At 42.7% G+C, this 20,482-nt stretch overlaps 1 protein-coding gene across 1 annotated transcript in view; it reads left to right on the forward strand.

The window, feature by feature from the left end:
- Positions 1-20,482, forward strand: part of GPC1 (glypican 1) — a 200,885-nt gene that overhangs the window by 95,355 nt on the left and 85,048 nt on the right. Inside the window, exon 2 of the mRNA XM_081192659.1 lies at positions 5,241-5,399. Coding sequence (XP_081048785.1) covers positions 5,241-5,399 — 159 coding nt within the window. The remainder of the gene's footprint in view (positions 1-5,240; positions 5,400-20,482) is intronic.

Below are 20,482 nucleotides of genomic sequence, written 5' to 3' on the forward strand. Positions count from 1 at the left end.
GAAATGGGTGCACAAATGCTAAATAAACGCAAGTCTTGGTCCACATCGTGTCAACTTTTGTGACCCTTTGTCATGATAAGAATGATCCACAAGAGTTAGGTGATCAGGGCTTTGAATCTGCCACAGTTGTAGCTCTGCCCCAGTTAGATCTCTTAGCTGAAGCGACTATTCTTGATAGTAAGAGCTTCTAGTCAATAGATGGTGACAGTTGCTGATTTATAGTGCATATTAGCTAAATTTAGTCCAAGGGGTCCACAGTTGGGACTGTCAACCCCCTCATTTCTCAGTCTCTTGCCCCACAGTCGCATTGGGCCCTGGAGGGGGCTGGAGGGTCTCCGAAAATCATCATGATAGCACAAGCAGAGCTCTGCTTCTTTCCTTCAGGGTAGGGGCAGGGTCACCAATGAGCATATACTTGGCTGGCTACAAAGGCTAGTCAAAGCTTGAGGATTCCTGGTGTAGTCCTAGTGGTAAATCCACTGTAATGGTTCTCCTTAAATAAATCCAGTTTCCCAATTAACTCTTGCATGCCAGAGTAAGGACTCTTTTGAGCCTTTTTTCCTGCATGCATTTTCAAAGCCGGGCAGTGTTAACGTTGACAGACTTTTTGTATGCCCGAGGGAAGATGAGAACATTTAGTAAAAAACAATTTGGTTTTAGGTGTGTTTGATTTTGCTCCAAACTTGATACAGCGCTTTACCTTGTTTTCCCAGTTCTATGAAGAACACATTCAGCATGCGTCCGCTTTTAGGATACTCGCTGTTGCTGTCCTGCATTGCTCTTCACTCGTTACACATGCCTTGATGACTATGCAAGGAGCAGGCTATGCCAGGGCTGAGAGTTCTCTTCCTGTGTCAGTGTCACCAGTTGCCTATCACTAAAGTTTAATGGGAGCATGCATGAGGGTGATCTCTCAGTTCTAGACTAATGGAAGAAGTGAGCAGGATAGCCCCAGAAACCCTTGTCAGGCAGATCAAAATATTTTATGTCAAGCTTAATCTGTGAACTGAAATAAGCTTTCTTCTGATTCCCGCTCTCTCCCACCCAACCCTGGCCCCAATTTCATGTACAGTGGTACCTCGGGTTACAGACGCTTTAGGTTACAGACGCTTCAGGTTACAGACTCCGCTAACCCAGAAATAGTACCTCGGGTTAAGAACTTTGCTTCAGGATGAGAACAGAAATCGGGCAGCGGTGGCGCAGCGGCAGCGGGAGGCCCCATTAGCTAAAGTGGTGCTTCAGGTTAAGAACAGTTTCAGGTTAAGAACGGACCTCCAGAATGAATTAAGTTCTTAACCCAAGGTACCACTGTATGCAGATTTTAGGTGTGCTGATGGTTTGGGTGCAGAGGTTTGTCCAGCTATAAGCAGCCAAAGCAATGATCAGCTAGACTTTCAGAAGCATTCATTGAACCATGCCCATTTCCCCCCAGGTCCTGTACAGCAAATCACTTCCTCCCAAGGTCTGCCCATTGGTAGCCAATTAGGTTGCTATTAAGTTTCCTATTCATAGCAACCTCTCAGAACATGATCCATAAAAACACAGCACAAAAACGCTGGGGAGCTACTAAGTTGCTGTGAATCGAACATTGCACTTTGATACCCTGATGTAAACTAGGAGTGACTAACCTTTGGCCCTCAAGTGGTTGTTTGACTCAAGCCTCCATAACCCCCTGCCAGCATGCCCAGGATGATGGAAGTTGTAGTCCCAACAACATCTGGAGGGCCCCAGATTCTTCACCCCCATCTAAAACTGCAGTAGTGCAGCTGGACAGCCGCTGCTGCAGTTCAGATGTTCTTTGAAAATGCTGTGGTATTTTTCAAGAAAAAGAGGTGCTGGAACTCACCATGAATGCCTCCCTTGTTCTCTTATGATGGCAGTGAAGCCCACCTGAGAGGTATCACAACTGAGTTCCAGTGAGTTCCAGCTGAAAAATTGCTGTGGAAAATCAGCCTTCCTTCCCAAGATACACCAACTACTCCCTTCTTTTTAGGTGTGACTAGTACAGCCTCAGGTGCAATTGGTACAGCCTTCTCCAGCCTTTGTGTGCTTTAATGAGCCAAATTTCTCTAAAGGTCTGTCATTTGGGGGGGGGGGAGTGTTACAAGTCTCCAACTGAAGTTGGCTGAAACAGAGGGTACAGCTTTGGGTGGCTGCCCAGTTTGCTGTCTGGGGGATTTTCTACCTTGCATGAGTGCCTGTTCAATTTGATGGACTAGGCAAATGTAAGGCAGCTTGGGTGGGGTGGGGTGTCGGGTGTCTGAGTTTTTCTATAAGCTACCTTTACAACATGGCTTAGATTTTTGCAGAAATTTGTGTTACAGCTCATCTTGAATTAATGGCTCCTTTTGGAATGCCATGTGTCAGATCATCTGCTTCTGGAGAAGAAAATGTGGCCTTATTACTGATGGATTCTCTTTGCTCTCCAGAGAAATGCAGGCGATTCTTTTCTATCTGAATTCACGCCCCCAAATGAACAAAATATTATGTTATGTGGGCAAAAGAACCCTATGGCTAAAAGGGTTGCTCCCCCTCCAGTTCCTCTGATCCTTTTGCTTTAATCCTTTCATTTTACTGTTCTCAAAATATTTCATTGCAATTGGCATAGCTATTTTGCTTAGTCAGCTGTGGCCTTGGAGATGGAAATAGTTGCCCTGCCCCAAGGATCATTGACTGTTAATCATTGTGAGACTCTGGCTACAATCCCAGTGTGAAAGCCGCTACTAGTCTGGGCGATTGCATGCTTCTGAGCAGTGAAGGAAGACACCCCCTCCCCACCCTCTACCCCAGTTTCCTTATTAGAGTGCCTTTTCAGCAAAGGAGGAATGACAAAATAAAGCCAAATGATCTGAGAAAGCAGAACCAAGAGCGCAGTTAATATTTCGTCGGCCAGCTACGAAATGACAGGGAACCACCACCATTATGGGGTCAGATCAAAAACTAAAAGATGTCTTTGAAGACAATTTCCTCCTTATATTGTGCAATAAATTTGAATTGCAAAGAGAAAATATGAAAACTTTGCTTTCCTCTCGAGTTGAAATGCTGCGATACGAAATGTCACAGATACCCTTGAATAAGTAGAATAAGTATTGAATTTTTTTGAAAGAGTTGATGCTGTTATTCAGGCTGTCTAGAAATACTAGTTTGTAGTTTGATTGCTAATCCAATTAATAGTAGCAACTAGCTGATGTGCAGGTCCTTTTGGACCTGGAAGAGGGTGGAATGGGGCATGGTATGAATGGTCACTTCCTGTACTCTTCAGCCTATATCACCACCACCATCCATATTCCCCACTCCCCAAGAAAAATATCTTGTTTCAGTGTAGCCTTCCATATGTTGTTAGACTGGAACTCCCTTCAGCCCCAGCCAGCATGGTGAGTTGTATGGTATGATAAGAATTGGAGTCCAACAACATTTGGAGGGCCACGGGCCCCCAACCCCTGGCATAGTTTAGTAGCTAAATTTACTGGATTGCTGATGTCACCTAGGGTGGGTAGAATTTGTCAAGTATTCATTGAAGGGTTTTGTACATTATAATTACATAAATAGCTTCTCCTTCCTCTGATTGCAGGGGAGAATCTAGACTCTGAGGACAATATGTACTGTTACTGCTTTGTGTTTGGTGTTGTGGGGAGGGAAGGGGGGAGAGGAGGACAGAGCAAGAGCTTATGGTTCTCCAGTGGTTGCCTGCTGCTCTCGAAAGGGACTATATGCAGCAGTGAGTCTTGCAGCCTGGTCTTCCTGCTGTGGATCAGAGAAAAGGGATTCAAGGCAGGTGTAAGCTATTACCTTGTAGCTGCCAAGTATTGAATGCTTATCTATCCAGCCAATCTGAAATATCACTGGCAATATTTCCTCCAGCTCCGCAGTTTACACAGTGAGTTACAGACCAAGGCAGATTCATCACTTCCAAGAAAAAGAGCCCTAAAGGCACTTGGTTGTGAGAAGTATGCGCTTGGAGGAGCATGTGCAGATTCCAATGGCAGCCTCCCCACTTGCAGGGCTGCCTGGGTTTCAAAACAGACAAGATGAGGCACGATTTCCCCAGCCGTTCTATGAAAAGCACCCGCAGGATTGTGGCCATCACAGCCAAATTACATGATGTGTGTTGACTTTTGTAATTGGATTATTTTAGCGCATGGTTAGACAAGATATGTTTTGGGTGCCTTTATTTTAACTGAGTGAATCCCTACAGTACCAGCAAGTGAAGAGGAGGAGGAAACTGAGGTGTGTTTGCAGATGTACAGCTCTAGTTCCTGAATGTCTTTAAGGTTGCTCTGAAAGGAGTGGGTTAGCAATCCTTGAGATCTGGCTCTACGTGGGGCTACCTTTGAAGTTGACCTGGAAACTGCAATTAATCCAGCTAGACTGGTGACAGGGAGTGGCCGCTGGGACCACATAACACCAGTTCTGAGAGATCTGCATTGGCTCCCAGTACGTTTCTGAGCACAATTCAAAGTGTTGGTGTTGACCTTTAAAGCCCTAAACGGCCTCAGTCCTGTATACCTGAAGGAGCGTCTCCACCCCCATCATTCAGCCCAGACACTGAGATCCAGCGCCGAGGGCCTTCTGGCGGTTCCATTGCAAGAAGTGAGGTTACAGGGAACCAGACAGAGGGCCTTCTCGGTAGTGGCGCCCACCCTGTGGAACACCCTCCCTTCAGATGTGAAGGAAATAAGCAGCTATGCTATCTTTAAAAGACATCTGAAGGCAGCCCTGTTCAGGGAAGTTTTTAATATTTAACGCTGTATTGTTTTTAACACTTGATTGGGAGCTGGGAAAACTCAGCCAGATAGGCGGGGTATAAATAATAAATTATTATTATTATTATTATTATTATTATTATTATTATTATTATTATTATTATTATTATTATTTCCAGATTAGGTGCTTATTGTGGGATGGGTGCTCTTCAAGAACCCATTTTTATTTTTATTTTTGCAGCACCAGCACAATGCCATTGGCATAAAAATGCCTGCCTGTATCTCTTCCCCACCCCATTTAATTCAGATTTACCCTTTCCGGGGGAAATCTGGTAAATTGAAAAAAAAAACCTGTTGCCAACAGCCCGTTTGCAATAACTGAACGACCTGTTTGCCATGCTAAGTCCCCATCTGGAAGCATCCATGGTTAAATAACTGTGCCATGCCTTCCCTTCCCTCTCTCTCACACACTCACACTTAGAAATGCCTTGTACCTGAACTACTATAACAAGCTACATTTGTCTCTCTTGTTTTCAGGGGAACACTTGAGAATTTGTCCACAAGGCTACACTTGCTGCACCAGTGAGATGGAGGAGAACTTTGCCAACAAGAGTCGGCATGAGTTTGAAGGCATGTTGAAGGAGGCCACACGCTCGGTGCAAGTAATCTTAACAGCCCAGTACAAGAACTTTGATGGTAAGTAATGCAAAACTGGTCCAGTCTGGAAAACAAGGTGCCATCACTTTGTGGTTTTATACCCCTTCCTTGCTCCTGTTTCTCCTTCCCTCCTGCCTGCAGCTGGGCAGAGGACTTTGCCAGAGTCTAGTTTCACTTTCAAAGAATCCCCACTTAGTGCTGTGTTCAAATTGGATGTCCTGATTCAGACTCTGGCTTGTTTAATGGTTTTGAAACCAGCTTATTATGAAACGATCAGAATTTGTTTTAAACCAGGATTCCTGCTTTGAAAATTAAGTTAAACTAAGTTGTTGTTTTTAAGTAAAATTGAATCCAGACAAATTCCTCTCATCCACACAGTGGAAGGCAGGACCTTTGCAAGCCTGGTTTGGGGATTGTACAGGCTCCTCCACATAGTGCTAAACCATGGCTTTCTGTTATCTACTGATTTGTTGTTATTTCACAGGTATGTCAAAAGAGTACTGGAAAGTGTATCTTTTGTTGAAAAACGGTCACTGAAATCACTAGTTAATTCAATATATTTGCTTGAACTGACTTTTTCCTGTATTTGTAACATACAGCCCTCAGACAGAGCCTGTCTCTTGTCTTTAGTGTAATTAAAAGCAGAATTTACTATATAATAAACGACAAGCCAACAGAGATCGCCTGATAGGGTTGTACATTGTTAGATAATTAACTCCCCACCCCCAAATGAAATACTTGCTTCTGTCTTAAAACTTCTGACTGGAGTTGCATGTTTTCCTTATCTGGGTTTTTGCCAGCAGTTTAGGAATATTATTTTTATTTCTCTAGGACGCATTTTATCTTGGTCCTGAAGCAATGTATGTGTTCAGTTAAACAAACACATTATCAAACTATAACATATAAATCTCTGCTTCTCTGTGGCAGCCATAACCTCAGTGGATGCTTTAGGCTTCTAAAGATGTTCCCTTCTCCCATCACATCTTTTTCAGTTTCCTTAAGTAGTGCCGCAATTAGTGTTTGGTATTTGATTTAAGTAAGATTATTTTGAAGTTACTCATGGTCTGATTTTTCTAGGACTAACTTGTTTAAAGTTGTACTTCTGCTTTTTCAGTTTGCTAAATCTGTCAGATAGGAAACAGATGATACTGTTAGGTAAACTGTGGAACAGAAATCTGGGGTGTCCAGACAAACATGTGTATAACCTGTAGAATTTCCCAATGTCTAATGTTAAACACTACATTCAAACATGTCATCTGGGTTGTGTTCATGCATAACAAAAAGCCAGACTGGTTTGACACTGCCCATGTATACCTCTCCTGGAGTGACGGGTATAAACAAACCAAGAAGCCCTGGTTTTGCATCACACCTGCAGTTTATTGCTTCCTTCCAAGCCATGGTCAGCAAACCAACAAACCATGGTTTCAGGTTAGTTTGTTGGGCAGCAACAAACCACAATCCTTTGTTTGGACATAAAGCAGAACCAGGGCTTCCTGACTGTTTATCCTACTTACTTCAGAAGAGGAGCAAAGGGGGAACAATCTATCTGAACCATCAGTTCTTGGTTAAATTTTAAAGCAATAATTAAGAACCAAAAGCAATTTAACACCAAATTGTGATATTATTTAACAGCATTTGACTTTGCCAAATCAATTGACAGGGCACACAATGAGAAAATACAGCATGATATGAATTTGCTTTCTTTAAAAATACGCATAGTTTGTCTCTTTCACTGATACTCCTTTTACTTGTCTGGTAAATGAACCAAGGAAGAAAACTAGCAAGAGAAAGAGTTGCTGCACACTCATATGAATGTGGCTTTAGTAAAATCAGTGTCAAAAGAAATTCTTTGCAAGTATCTTCTTAATTGGAAAAAATAACTACCATTCTATTTATATACATGGGAGACAGACAGAGTGGCTTGCTCTGATGTAGCTACAACTGTGTTTTATCTTGTTGAGGTTACATTTACATTGCTGTGATTAAAAATGGTGAATTAAGAGCCTCTCATCTTAGAAGGACTTATTTGTTCATTCTCAATACACACACACACGGCCTTTGATTCACCTCTTAAACGTATAAACAAATTGGAAGGCGAAATTGGATCAGGCCATTGTCATCCCAGAACAGTTGTTTGTATAAACAAGCCTTATGTAAGGATAGTCGGTCAAAATGCTCAGCTGGTTCTTGCCACAGCAGCATCTTTAAAACAACTTACTGGATCATGTTTAGTGATTCTGATATAGAAGGTGCCATATTGGCCAAGAAGGCAATAGTTGGTTCCACATCTCCATTTCCACCCTTTTCTTGCTGCGTGGATCATGGCATTATTGATAGCATTAGAGACACAATCCCACAAAATGTTTCAAAGGGTTCATTGCCACCAGCATTAATATATACTATAGGAGCCAGCATCAGTTTTGGGGCTTCTTGGGGAATAAATAAAAAAGAAGTCAAGTAAATAAAAAATAAATAAAAAAGAAGTCAAGGGCCTTTCATATACCTCCCAAGCCACACAGGTGGCACTGTGGTCTCAACCACTGAGCCTCTTGGACTTGCCGATCCGAAGACTGGCGGTTCGGATCCCCGTGAAGGAGTGAGCTCCCATTGCTCTGTCCCAGCTCCTGCCAACCTAGCAGTTCGAAAACACACTAGTTCAAGTAGATAAATAGGTACTGCTGTGGCAGGAAGGTAAACAGTGTTTCCTTGCGCTCTGGTTTCCGTCACGGTGTTCTGTTGCACTAGAAGCAATTTAGTCATGCTGGCCACATGATGGAAAGCTGTCCCTTGGCCTGAAAGCGAGATGAGCGTCGCAACCTCATAGTCGCCTTTGACTGGACTTAACCATCCAGGGGTCCTTTACCTTTACCTTTTTTAGCTCCCAGTCATCTCCAGGAGTACGCAGGGCTGCCAGTGGGATTGTAGGTTGGATTGAATCCTACAGATATACCTGTTTTTGGACTAGCCATTTCTCATTGTGGTTGGTCTAAAATCCTAAATGTTGCTCAAGTGGTATGGCCAGAGCAGAGCCTCACTGAGAGTTCAGTACCCTCCAGCTATCCAATTAGATTGATTTTCTTCTTTGCCTAGCCACAGTTCTGTCTTAATCATACCTTCTACCGGCAATCTGAAATATTTAACTTATCTGCAATAGTGATACTGGGAATTCCCAGTGCTTTTAGTACTCGGTTTGATTGATTTACATCCTGCTCTTTCCTATTGGCTCCGAGCAGCTTACAGCAGTTTTTCTAAATGTTAATAGTTTTGTCCCCAAGGGGCTCTCAATCTAAGGAAATCAAATGGTTTGGAGGATAAAAGGAGCCAACTTGGGGGGGGGGAGGAATGCCACTGTAAATATAAAAAACTGGGTGTGTGCTTTTAAACTTCAAATAACCACATCAAAAAGCCATTCAAAGAACAATGCTTTTTCAGGCAGTCATCTGCTAAATGTCTGTTCATTAAAGAGGTGAAAGAATAAAAAGACTGTAGCTCAGTGGTAGATCATCTACTTTTGCTGAAAGTCTAGGTTCAGAAAGAAGCTAGAGGGACCAATGGCCTGAGTCAGTATAAGGAGGCTTCCTACGAGGAAGTGCTGCAGAGAGGGGATCCCAGCTGTTGTGGTGATGGTATTTCTGCCCAGGATGGTAGATATTCCCTCCCAGATCCTGGAATACTCATCTTCAGCAGCTGCGCAGTCTGGCAGTCTTGACTACTGGAAAAGTGTAACAGGTTGGGATGGAGTAGACAGGCAGCTGAACTCAGTCCCCCCCTACAGAGTCATCATAAGTATTCTGGACCCCCCGAAAGTGGCAAAGCATCACTTTTTTCTCTCTCGGAGTGATTCTATAACTTATCAAAAAGTGATAGGGTGTGCCCTCTGCTGGTTGTTAGCCAGACTTTACTACTTTCAGCTGTACCATCTGCAATTCAGTAGCCACAGAATTCTTAATTTTGCCTGTAGTTACTTGGAAGTAACTGTGCTTCCTTAAAAGAGTGCACAGAATTGTAACCCTAACTGTGGGTGGTCTTATATGGACCTTTGTCTGGGCACCTGTGTATAAGATGTTTTTGAAACAGCTTAATATTTGCAACGCGTTCATCAATAAAACTTCATAATAGTTTGGTTTTGCTCCAAAATGTTAATGGAGCAAGTTAACAATATGACATATGCACAGAAGTGTAAAAAAATTGAGATCAACACAGAAAACTATGCACTAATGTCAACAGATAGTTCCTTCTCATTGCTGTTAAGGCACTTTGAACATAACCCACAGGACTAAGGCTAAAATCTTTACCCCCTGCTCTATAAGGCTAGGGCATAACACTAGGCACTGTTGGCCTCTGTGGGATCCTAAGTTGATCCATTTTCCAGCGGGGGGAGGGGGCGGATTGGGAGGGAGCAGATGAACTGTACCATTGAGTTAGGATAGCAAAAAAATTACACACAGGCTGCACCCCCACCCTTCTGCCTTGGCTGACATAAGCTAACAGGGTTTCAGGTGCTGAAGTTGGTCGACTGCACTGTTGCTTCCAGCCAGGGTTTAGGATTGCTCTTCCCTGCTGTGGTTATTCCAGCAGTAGCCCTAAGACTTGTACACCAAGGAGCTGTCGTACATGCTATGGTAGCGTAGTTGGTTAAAAGCAATGAATGCAAAAGGAGTTTGGAGTTTGTCAACAGGAAGTGACAACAGGGGGATCCACGCTGAACATAACAAGGCTGCCGTTATGACATTAATCAAAGCTCAGTTGTTGAGCTTCAGTATCTCCTCCCTCCGCCCCATTTCTCTCCAGTCGTAATAATGTACTGTTTCTCTCTTCTCAAATACTTGGGTGCAGTTTAGTTATAAAGGCCATATGACAGATGACCTTTATCCGAGAGTCAGGACATTTTCATTTTCAAAATTATTTGGTCCTTTAAAGGAAATGTTAGCGTGCAGTTTAAATAATAATAATCCTGTTTTGTTTAAAAGCCCCGATAGTTTATAGACTAACAGTTTAGTTTATTTGTGAGCTATTTCGTTGCAAATAAATGTGGTTATGTATTTTTAGCACACTGTCTGCAAAGTCATTTGGTGTCATCTAAAAGCCTTATTAGCTTTAAAGTTCCGAATGAATGTGTTAATAAACAAGGGGAGGGGAGAGGAGAACATCTGAAATCATGACTATGGCATTTTATGTGGACAGTTCCATATTCTCTTAAAACTGAATCACTACTTCCAGACATTAAAAGGGAGATTATGCTGGAAGTTATCACGAACTGAAGACTAACCATCTGACTATTAATAAATTAACAGTGTTTTCCGCCGCTCTTGCATCAGATTTCAAGTCCAAACAAATGCTGCTTTGTAAAAGGAATTCATTTACATTAGCATACCATTTTGGACACGCTACATTCTTTGCTGTAGCCCTTTTATGGAGGGATGCAGTGTAATTCCAGTAGTGTGGGCATGAAGGATTTAGGAATGAAATGATCAGTGCAAAAATAAATGACTGTTGAGCTGACATTTCAGTGGACTGGAAGATAGGAGAATGGTTATATTTTTTCACATATTTCTATTTAAAGCAGAAGATAAGTGCATGAAATGTTATCTGTTGGATCAGATTAGGCTGGTTTGGGCCAAGCTTCATAGAACTTGCTAAAACCGGCCACCAGTGGCCTGTTACTTTTGAGTGCTACATACTCAGTACTCTTTGCTTTTAAATAAGCACATGAGCAGGAAAATCACATTGTGCTACGCACTATATTTTCATGTATTGTCCAAAGTCACTGCCCTTTCATATCATAGGTACAACATCTATGTTGCTTTTTGTGCTTGTGAACACAAATCCTTTGACACTGTTTGGGCAAGATGGTGTGCATATTGCAGCTGCTAGTGGAACAACTCTGCTAATGTTTATAGAGACGATGGGGAGACAAAGCAAGAAAGAGTCAGAAGAAATCTTAAGGCCAGCCAGAACTGTGTGTTGTAGGAGAAGGAAGCTGGAAATTTGGAAGTGGGACAGAACCTGTGACCCTCCAGATGTTGGTCATGCTGGCTGGGGCTGATGGTAGAACCACAGGTTAACTACCTTTATTCCAGAGCTCAGCCAAGGTATAAGCTGTAACAGGGATCTAAGGAATGGAGAGATTAAGTCAAAGAAAGAAGGAGCCAAGGAGAAAGTTGATCTGAGGCATGGGATCTTGGAGGCAGAGGGTCTACATCCCAGTAGTAGGAAGGCAGTGTACATGCAGAAGAGAATCGGAGGGCCGGAACAAAGGGTAAAACAGAGCAGCTATAGAACTGCTGTTTTTGGCTCATTTTAATGTATTTATTATATTTTGTAGTATCCAACCTGATAATGTATTTGATGGGTGTGTAATAAATACACAGTCTAGGCTAGCCTTACCCAACCTTATACAGTCCAGAAGTTTTGACCTATGACTCTCATCCTTGGCTGGGACTGATGGGAGTTCTGGTCCAAAATATCTGGGTCACCTGATGTCATCACAACATCAAGTGATTGACTGGTGGGCGGGGCTTCCCACCTGTCAAACTTTCTTCACTGGTGTGCATAGAGATAAGGATCCAACCTACCGGCCAGATTCCATTCCCCATCCCTGCTTTAACAGGTGAATTTAAGCAGAATTCTGTTCACTGTAGTTTCTAGTGGCCAACAGGGCCATTAAGTAAGAAGCTTAATTTCACATACAGTACTTGTCCCAACTAGAACATTAACTGGCAGTAGGCTTTCTAGTTCTCCTATAGATGAGGCAGATTTTGCTTTGTTTTACAGTGCAGCCGCCTCATTGGCACAACAGCAACTGGAGCTGTTACAACACATGTAGGCAGCAGCTTCCTGTGATCCTGGCCATGCACTGCAAAGCACAGTTGGGAACAGAGCAAATGAAGCGACTTGCTCTCTGAAATATCCTCCAACCCTTTGTAGAAAGTTTTGCCAATCCAAGCACATTGTGCATAGCCCATGTCAGCCCCCCATTAGCCTTGGGGATTAGTAGGGGGTTAATGTGGGTCAAAGAACCACATAACCGAAGCTCTAAAGTAGCACAACCAACCCCTTAAATTGGTCATACTCTCTTTTAGGGCTGCATCACATGCTTGTGGTTTTTCCCCCAAAAAATTATTAATTTTCCAAATTTATAACACACATGCCAACAAACATCAAAAGAAAACATCAAAAAACATACATACATACATACATACATACATACATACATACATATATCCTAACTGTCATAATTCCATTTTTGTTAACATTGTTGGGTGACTTCCTCAAATCCCCCTGGCTGAGTTTCCATATATATCATTGTAGCAGTTTTCCAAAACTATTTGCACATATAATTTACTTAGTCCATTAACATCTTTCTTTATTTTCATTTTAGCTTTTAACATAGTATTCTACAGCATCACATATTTAAATCCTAGGCCTGTCTGATACTCGCAAGTAATGCTATTTAAGCTATTGTACTAGAAGATTATGAGCCCCGTGTAGAGGGGGGAAATGTGTGCATGGTGACTTGTGGAATGTTTATTCTGCAGTTCCGCAAACTCTGTATTTGTTTCAAAATGCGCACTTGTACGGTACTTCCCAAGAGGCGCAGGGTCAGGCACACTCCAGAGAGCTTTATGTCAGAAAAGTGTTACGTGAGTAGTGGCTCATTGCCTGAAACTCCCATGGAAGCCCTATTAACCAAAGTGTGCATAGGTTGGTTCATAGGTTGGAAAGTGCCCCCAGAATTGGTTCTGTAAATTCTGTAAATTCATCCCGCTTTCTTGTGTTGTGGCTGTTTGGCTGTTTTTGAACTTGACAAGCACAGTGTGTCATCCCACAAACTGGTAAGTCTGAGGCCTTATGTGGGAGAAGTAAACAAAGCTCAGAACAAAGGGAAATAAGACCCTTTATTCCTCTTGGAAGCTAGGCGCTAGGAAGCCTTGAGCAGTCCTGCTGTCTTTATGGTGTGGAGAAAGTGGGGATATCTACCTTCAGAAAAACACAAACAACAGGAAGTGATTTATGTTGATCCTGCCGCTTTCAACAGGAATCAAGCTTTGGCAAAGAGGCAATTCCTTCTCATGCAGTGAGCAGCAGCTTCCCTCTCAGTGTTTAACTAAACATGGGGGCGAGATGTCTATCAAAAGCACATTCCAGAACTTGGGGAGATTAAACCTGACAGAGAGCTGCCTCAGGGAAGCAAGGGCTTCTATTCACCTGTAACAGCTTGAGCACCTGGAGGTTTTCTTTCCCCACACAGCCCCTTCTCCTCTCATTAAAGCTGCCAGCTCCCATTGTAGGCTTACGGGCATGGTTTAGCGTGCGCGCAGCAGTTTGTTTTAAAGAATGACACGAGCACAATCTCTCTTTCTTAAAGTCTGCTGACTGAACGAGAAGACAATGCTTCTGGGTTCACTGGACAAGGAATAACATACCTAAAACAGAGAGCAGAAAGCTGACATCCATCATGAGCTGCTGTGTTTAAAATAACTGAAATTTAGGTCAGAAGAGCAAAGTGTTTTTCTTCAGCTCTGTACACAGCGGGGAAGCAGATGTTACCATGTTGTGTCTCAGATGGATCTGTGGTGTTCAGAAAACAGTGGGATGACATCTGTTTTGGGACTTCAAATGTAGATCAAGCTTTTCTGTGATATGCGATTGAGCTCACTAAGCTAATGAAGTACTGTCAGTTGTTTCAGAGGACAGTATTGGTGGAGTTCACTTTAATGTTCAGGGGGACTAATGTCTGAACCCCCTTTGAAACCGCCTGTATTGTAGAGTATACCGTCAATCAGTCCAGCTTTGATTATAAAAATGTGATGTTACCATCAACCACTGAAGAGACATGATGATGAATACGGTCACAGTCATCCAGCTGGCTTGAGTTCAGAACTGTAAAGTGAGATAGGATCAGCTAAATTCCTTCAGCAGCCTTCTTCCAAGAATCCTGTTACACCAGCCAAGGTCTGATGCACCAGAATTTGATTAGCAGTAATTAACACCAAGATAACAGCTTCTACCATTCTTCCCCACCCCCTTGCCCCCAAGTAATGCAGTTAAACGTTGTTCCTCATAAGTGCTGCAAGATAATTTATAGTAATACTAATACTGGGGTCTGTGCATGTGTGATTTACCTATTGTGTAATGCTGCTGTTAATATAGTATTATGCAGAGGTTGGTTGTAGGGGGGTTTGGTGTCCCATTTTACAAATAAAAAAACAAGGTGCCGTTTGACAGTTTGCCCTTCCTCAGGTGCATTGTCGTGGTGAAATGACCACTGATAACAATGGCTCTCAGAGTGAACAATTCACAGTGGGATCAGGTGTTAAACAGGGTTATGTTATAGCCCCAACTCTATTTATTATTTTCATTGCCATGATCCTACACTTTGTTGAGGCGAAACTCCCTGCCGGAGTGGAAATCAGATATCGAACAGATGGAAAGCTCTCTAATCTGAGTGGGCTGAAAGCAAAGAGTAAAATTCCTGTAACTTCTGCCATAGAGCTTTAGTATGCTGATGACAATGTAGTGTGTGCACACTCAGAGGATGATCTCCATGCCATCCCAAATATCTTCACAGAAACTTACGAAAAGCTTGGCCTATCGCCCAACATGCAAAAAACCCAGAGTGCTGCACCAACAAGCACAAAACAACCCCTCTGCAGTGCCACAAATCCAACTCAATGGTGTAACATTGGAAAGTGTTGATCACTTCTCCTACCTGGGCAGTTATCTTTCCACAAGGGCTGACATTGATGCCGAAATCCATTATTGCCTGAGCTCTGTAAGTGCAGCTTTGTCCCAATTGAAGTGCTAAGTGTTTGAGGACATTCACAGGAAAACCAAAATGCTTGTTTACAAAGCTATTGTATTACCAACCTTACTGTATACATATGAAGCATGGACCACTTATAAATGCCATTGCCAACTCCTCAAAAAATTCCATCAGCAGTGTCTCAAAAAAACAAAATTACACATCACTTGGGAAGACAGGTGAACTAATTCCAGTGTACTGGAAGAAGCAAAACCACCAGTTTCAAAGCAATGTTTTTTCAACATCAACTTTGTTGGACTAGTTTGGCAAACCCTCACTGTGATCAGCTCCCACCCAGAAACCTATGTCCCCACTGTGGAAGGATATGTGGCTCGAGAATTGGCCTCCACAATCACTTATAGACTCACTGATAAGACTGTGTTCATGGAAGACAATCTTACTCGGCTACAAGCAATCACCAAAGAAGAAGATAGAGAAGGATGACTGCCTCCCTGGGAAAGTAGAAAGGGGAAACAAAAATGGTTAAAAAGAAGGTAGCTCTGGCCATTCTACTGCCCCTGACTGTTTAAAAATAAAAATGTAAATCCTCTGTCCCCACAAGTGCTTCCCCATATCCATCAGAAATTCTTCACCCTACTTCTTTCTTCCCCTCCACTTTGGCCTCCCTCCGCTCCTGTGAATGTGTCATAGCATTTGTCCTGAGAACCATGTCCCTGTGGCAGGGGCAGGAATTGAACCAGGGTGGCTCAGTTTTCAGGTGGAGCACCAAACCTATACAGGAAATATACTCCCAGTCTGGCAGATTCTTCAGGTGGCAGGAATTGATGGGAGGCGATTGCAGACAAGGGAGAAAGGTAGTGGAAAAACTGATCAGGATCCAGGAGTGCTTGTGTTTAGAATCCAGATGGCCTGCTCCAATTAATCAGAGCTTCACTCTGAATATGTGAACAAGCCATTAAAGTGTAATCACACTGCTTAATCAATTAATTCCTGCAACCCTAGTCTTTAATCATTGAAAAGCTTTGACTTAGCTGTTTTCTGGACTTCCGGGCATAAGGCAAAAGAGATGTAGCATTGCCTTATCCTTGGTTTCCATGCAAAGATTCAACCTGAAACCGGTGCAAAAAATCTGGAATGTTGGGATTTTTTATTACCGTCTTTCAACACCTTTCTCTTTTGCTCCTTCATGAGAGTGAGGAAGAAAAAGAAGAAAGGCCTGTTGACCTTGGCTGAAGAAGTTAAGATATTTTTGCAAGGCGTACCAGCTTTAAGGAATTTCTCATACTTTGGGTTTACTGTACAAGCATGTTATAGTACAGGAGCCCACATCATACTTTGAACCATGTGAACTACATCAATTCCACACTGGTCACATACCATCTACATTCCTGATCAGCAAAGGAAGTCATCACTAGCAGAAAACCTGGATGAGTGGTGAGCAGACATTGAAGGTTTCCTGGACCATTCCTTTTGAATACTCCCATGCCCTTGTTTTTGCCCATACAGTACCCAAGTGTGATGGGTGCTGTGTACCTAGTGAAAGTGTAACATCTGGACAGAAAAGGCTATGGGAAAATAGGAAAAGCAGAGAATGGAACCACCTACTCTTTTCAGTACCATCAGAGACATAATAGTAGACTAAATGGACTTTGGTCTGATCCATCACAGTACTACTACTTCTTTTTTAATTACCATTTTGCCTAACTGCTCAGATACAAGCAACAATTGGTAACCACATGTTCCCCTAACTACATATTCTCTTGTTACTGCGTAAATTAGACGGTAAATGACACTGTTTCAGGAAATACTGTAGCCTGAGAAAGGGAGAGAGTGTGTGTGCATGCTTTTCATGGAAAGGTCTGAATTCCAGTCCCTGACAGCTCCAGCTAAGAAGAGGTAGGAAGTTCTGAGTAAAGCCTCTGTTGAAGAGCCACTGCCAGTCAGAGTAGACAGTACTGGGTTAGATGGACAAATAATGTGACCTAGTGTAAAAAAGCTTCCTGTGTTTTTCAGAGTCCTTTGAAACATTTGTGAAAACAATGCCATGACTCCACCTGTGATCACATAAGAAACTGCTTGGCGTGCTCAGTTTTACAACCAAGGCTACAGCAGCATTGTTCCTCTTTACTACTTTTTGTTCACCTCTAGTCTTTGATGACCTTGGCTATATATATAGCTAAGTTCTCCTCTCATTGTGGAGATGGGTAAGGGATTGGATATTCTTCCAATTCCCTCTCTACTCACCCAGGTGATTGCTGAATATGAATGACAGTGTCATGCAGAGCTTTTTTTCTAAAAAAATGTTTAGGGGTACTCTCATTTTCCTACTCATATTGAAATACTGCCCCTTAATGAGGCCAAATTTAGATTTACAAAATGTTTAGGGGTATGCGTACCCCTGCATCCCCCCAGGAAAAAAGCACGGGTGTACTTGTTAGGTAGCAGGGCATGCACTATAGCACGGCTGCTGAATCAGGGCCCTTAGAAGAAAATCATTAATCAAGTTTACATCTCTCTTAAAATGAATGTCATCAAGTAGTATAAAGAAACAACAACTAAAGGTCATTTCCTCCATCGTGCAAGATGCTAGAAAATATTTGCTACAGTGTCTGGATTCAGGGTAGAAACTGCTGGAGCCAACTCAGCTGTTAAGATGGCCTCAAACAGCAGAGTGGTTTCCTTGTAAAACATAAAGCCCTGTTTTAATGCCAGTAAAAATGAATAAATTGGTCCTTGAAGAGTAATAAATGGCAATAAACATATTGCTTTGCAGCATGTGGTAAACTTGCTATTGAGATTCACTTCTGTAGGGAATGGGCTGCTGTTTGGTTAACACGCACCTCTAAAGTAGTGGCATCAAACTGTGTTATCCCATTGTCCTTTTGTCGTGATTCATTTTCAAAATAAACTTCAAAATGCCAGTATTTTAAATGATGCCAGCTAACATCAATTTCCAGGTGCCAATAGGTTTAAATTAACACTGTTCTCAACTTTTTCTGTGCCATTCTGCCTCCCCTGCCGGAGTGGTTTAAATGAAGAAGACTTTGAGAACAAAAGCTTGACTACAGCAGCCCTTTCCTTCCTGGCATGCCCTTCTCATACCTCATTCCCCTTCCTTCCAACCAAAACATTTCTTGCCAAAATAATTAACTTCACTTGGTGTTCAACAAAAGGGGCACCCCCTCCTCTGTTGCCTTCCCTTAGGTTGGATCGCTGCAGGAAGCAGAATGAAGGGGAAACTCCTGATGTGCTTGGCTCATAAGGGAGTAGACTGTACCTCTCTAGAATACAACTTTTGCATGCTCTCACGCTGTTAAAAGCAACAACCCCAAGTATTAGCATGTTGCGTGTCGAGGTCCCCAATCCACCCCCCAAAATAACTCACAACGGACACGTAATTTTTTGTTTAAGATTTTTGGCATGATTTTGGCAACAACTTTATTAAAATACAAACCGTGAGTGGTTGTTTAGGCATTGGTTAAGACTATCTGTCCCCCCGCCTGGGGTCAGAACTGACTTCCGGGCACCACCGAAAGACAGTGCGGGGGAAAGCAAGTTGGGGAGAAGTGGAGCTGAGTCACAGACCTTCAATTCTCACCCGCCTGCTCCCTGAAGGCTTGCCGGCCCTAGTCCCATTCCAGGGATTGGACGAAAAGATGGCAAGCCCCAGGATTCCTTTAACGGAATTCCCTTTCCGCAGCAACCATGGAGGGGCAGGCCCAGCCTATCCTAACCCCTCCTCCACCAGATTTATAACCAATGCCTAACCACAATCTTACAAGTTGTGATGATTTGTTACGCAGTAGGCAAAAACCACCCAGCCAGCCAATTTGCCAGGTGGAAAAATTCCAGGCATAGCAAGGTCAACGCAACAACCCCTTACTCTAGGGCAGGTGGGCGGGTGATCCGTTGCACGCAGCAAAAGAGAAAGTACTCCCACCAAAATTGCAACATAACTTTTCCCCCAGCAACTCAGCAATCCAATCCCCTGGCCATCTTGGAGAACTTACCCAGCAACAAAGGGGGTGGCTCAGTAGACCCCACCGCAACACGTGCTCTCCCTGAAGGAGAACACGCTTTAGGGAAAGAGGCTTTAGACCAGAGGCATGGTGGCCAAATTTAGGGGGGAGGGCCCAGCCTCTCCATCTGACCCATGGCTCCCTCCCCAAGCGAGAACCCCTTTCTTTTGCTTTTGTTGCTCAGTAAAGCAGGAGTAGAGAAACTGAGGCCATCCAAAGGTTGTTGGATTTCAACTTTCATCAGCCCCACCCAGCATAACCAATGATCTGGAATTATGGGTGTTGCAGCCCAGCAACATCTGGAGGGACACAAGTGCTCCAGCCCTGCTATAAAGCATCATACACATTGATGCTGCACTGATGATGGAATCATAGAGGTGGAAGGGACCCCAATGTTTGTCTAGTCTAACTCCATGTCAAGGCAAGATTATGATAGGCAGAATGGATTTGTTCCCTGCCTGCAGTCTGTATCAGGAGGAGCCATGACTTGTGTATATATTGGAGCTGTCCTTCACCCTTTGGCCCAGCTATTTTGGCAATTTGTGCAGGAGGGTTGTAAGGGACCCACCTTTTTGATATTTTTTCAAACTACAAAGTTTATAGCTTCTTTCTTTCTTTTTTCTTAACTTGATCCTTTCAGTTGGGGAAACTGTATTTTTGCATTTTGTTTCTAAAAGTTTAGAGAAGTGCCACATTTACCACTGGCTGCAAAAAACCCCCGATTAGAACAAGAGTATTAGATAATATTGCTATGAATTGTTTTAGAGGCTCAGGCTTAATCTGAACTAGAGTTAGCTGGTAGTACTTCTGGTTTTTCTTTCTTTTATATTATTCATACTTGTTATATTATTATTATGTTTGAATTTTGTACATTATAATGCAGTTGTCATGGCCTTTGGCTAGCACAATAAGTAGTTCTGAAATGTTCAGCAGTTCCCTAGTTTCCTTTTGGCTGAGCTTAAACTCTTGTCTTTTTCATCATCACATACATGCACACATATGTGCCTAGCTGCGCTTCATTGTGCATGATATTAGTTTCATATGAGTCCAGTCATTTCTTGTAGGCACTTAATGGCCTTAAAATACACAATTATTGTTATGTTCTTGCAATTAATGTGCAGAAGGTCATCAGCTGATTACCAGAGTCTCTGTGTTGATTACTTTTTTTATTACGGAGAGATTAAGTCAGCTATATAAATATGTTTTATGTCCTTGTAATAAGTTCAGAAAACCATGGAATACAATTTAAACGATTCTAGCCTATGCAGCCGCAGAAACAAAACATGGAATAAAATCTTTGACCTTTCTTGCCATTGGTGAGTGGTAAGCGATTGCTT

Source organism: Podarcis bocagei (assembly GCF_964188305.1).
Source record: "Podarcis bocagei genome assembly, chromosome: 4".
Taxonomy (NCBI): domain Eukaryota; kingdom Metazoa; phylum Chordata; class Lepidosauria; order Squamata; family Lacertidae; genus Podarcis; species Podarcis bocagei.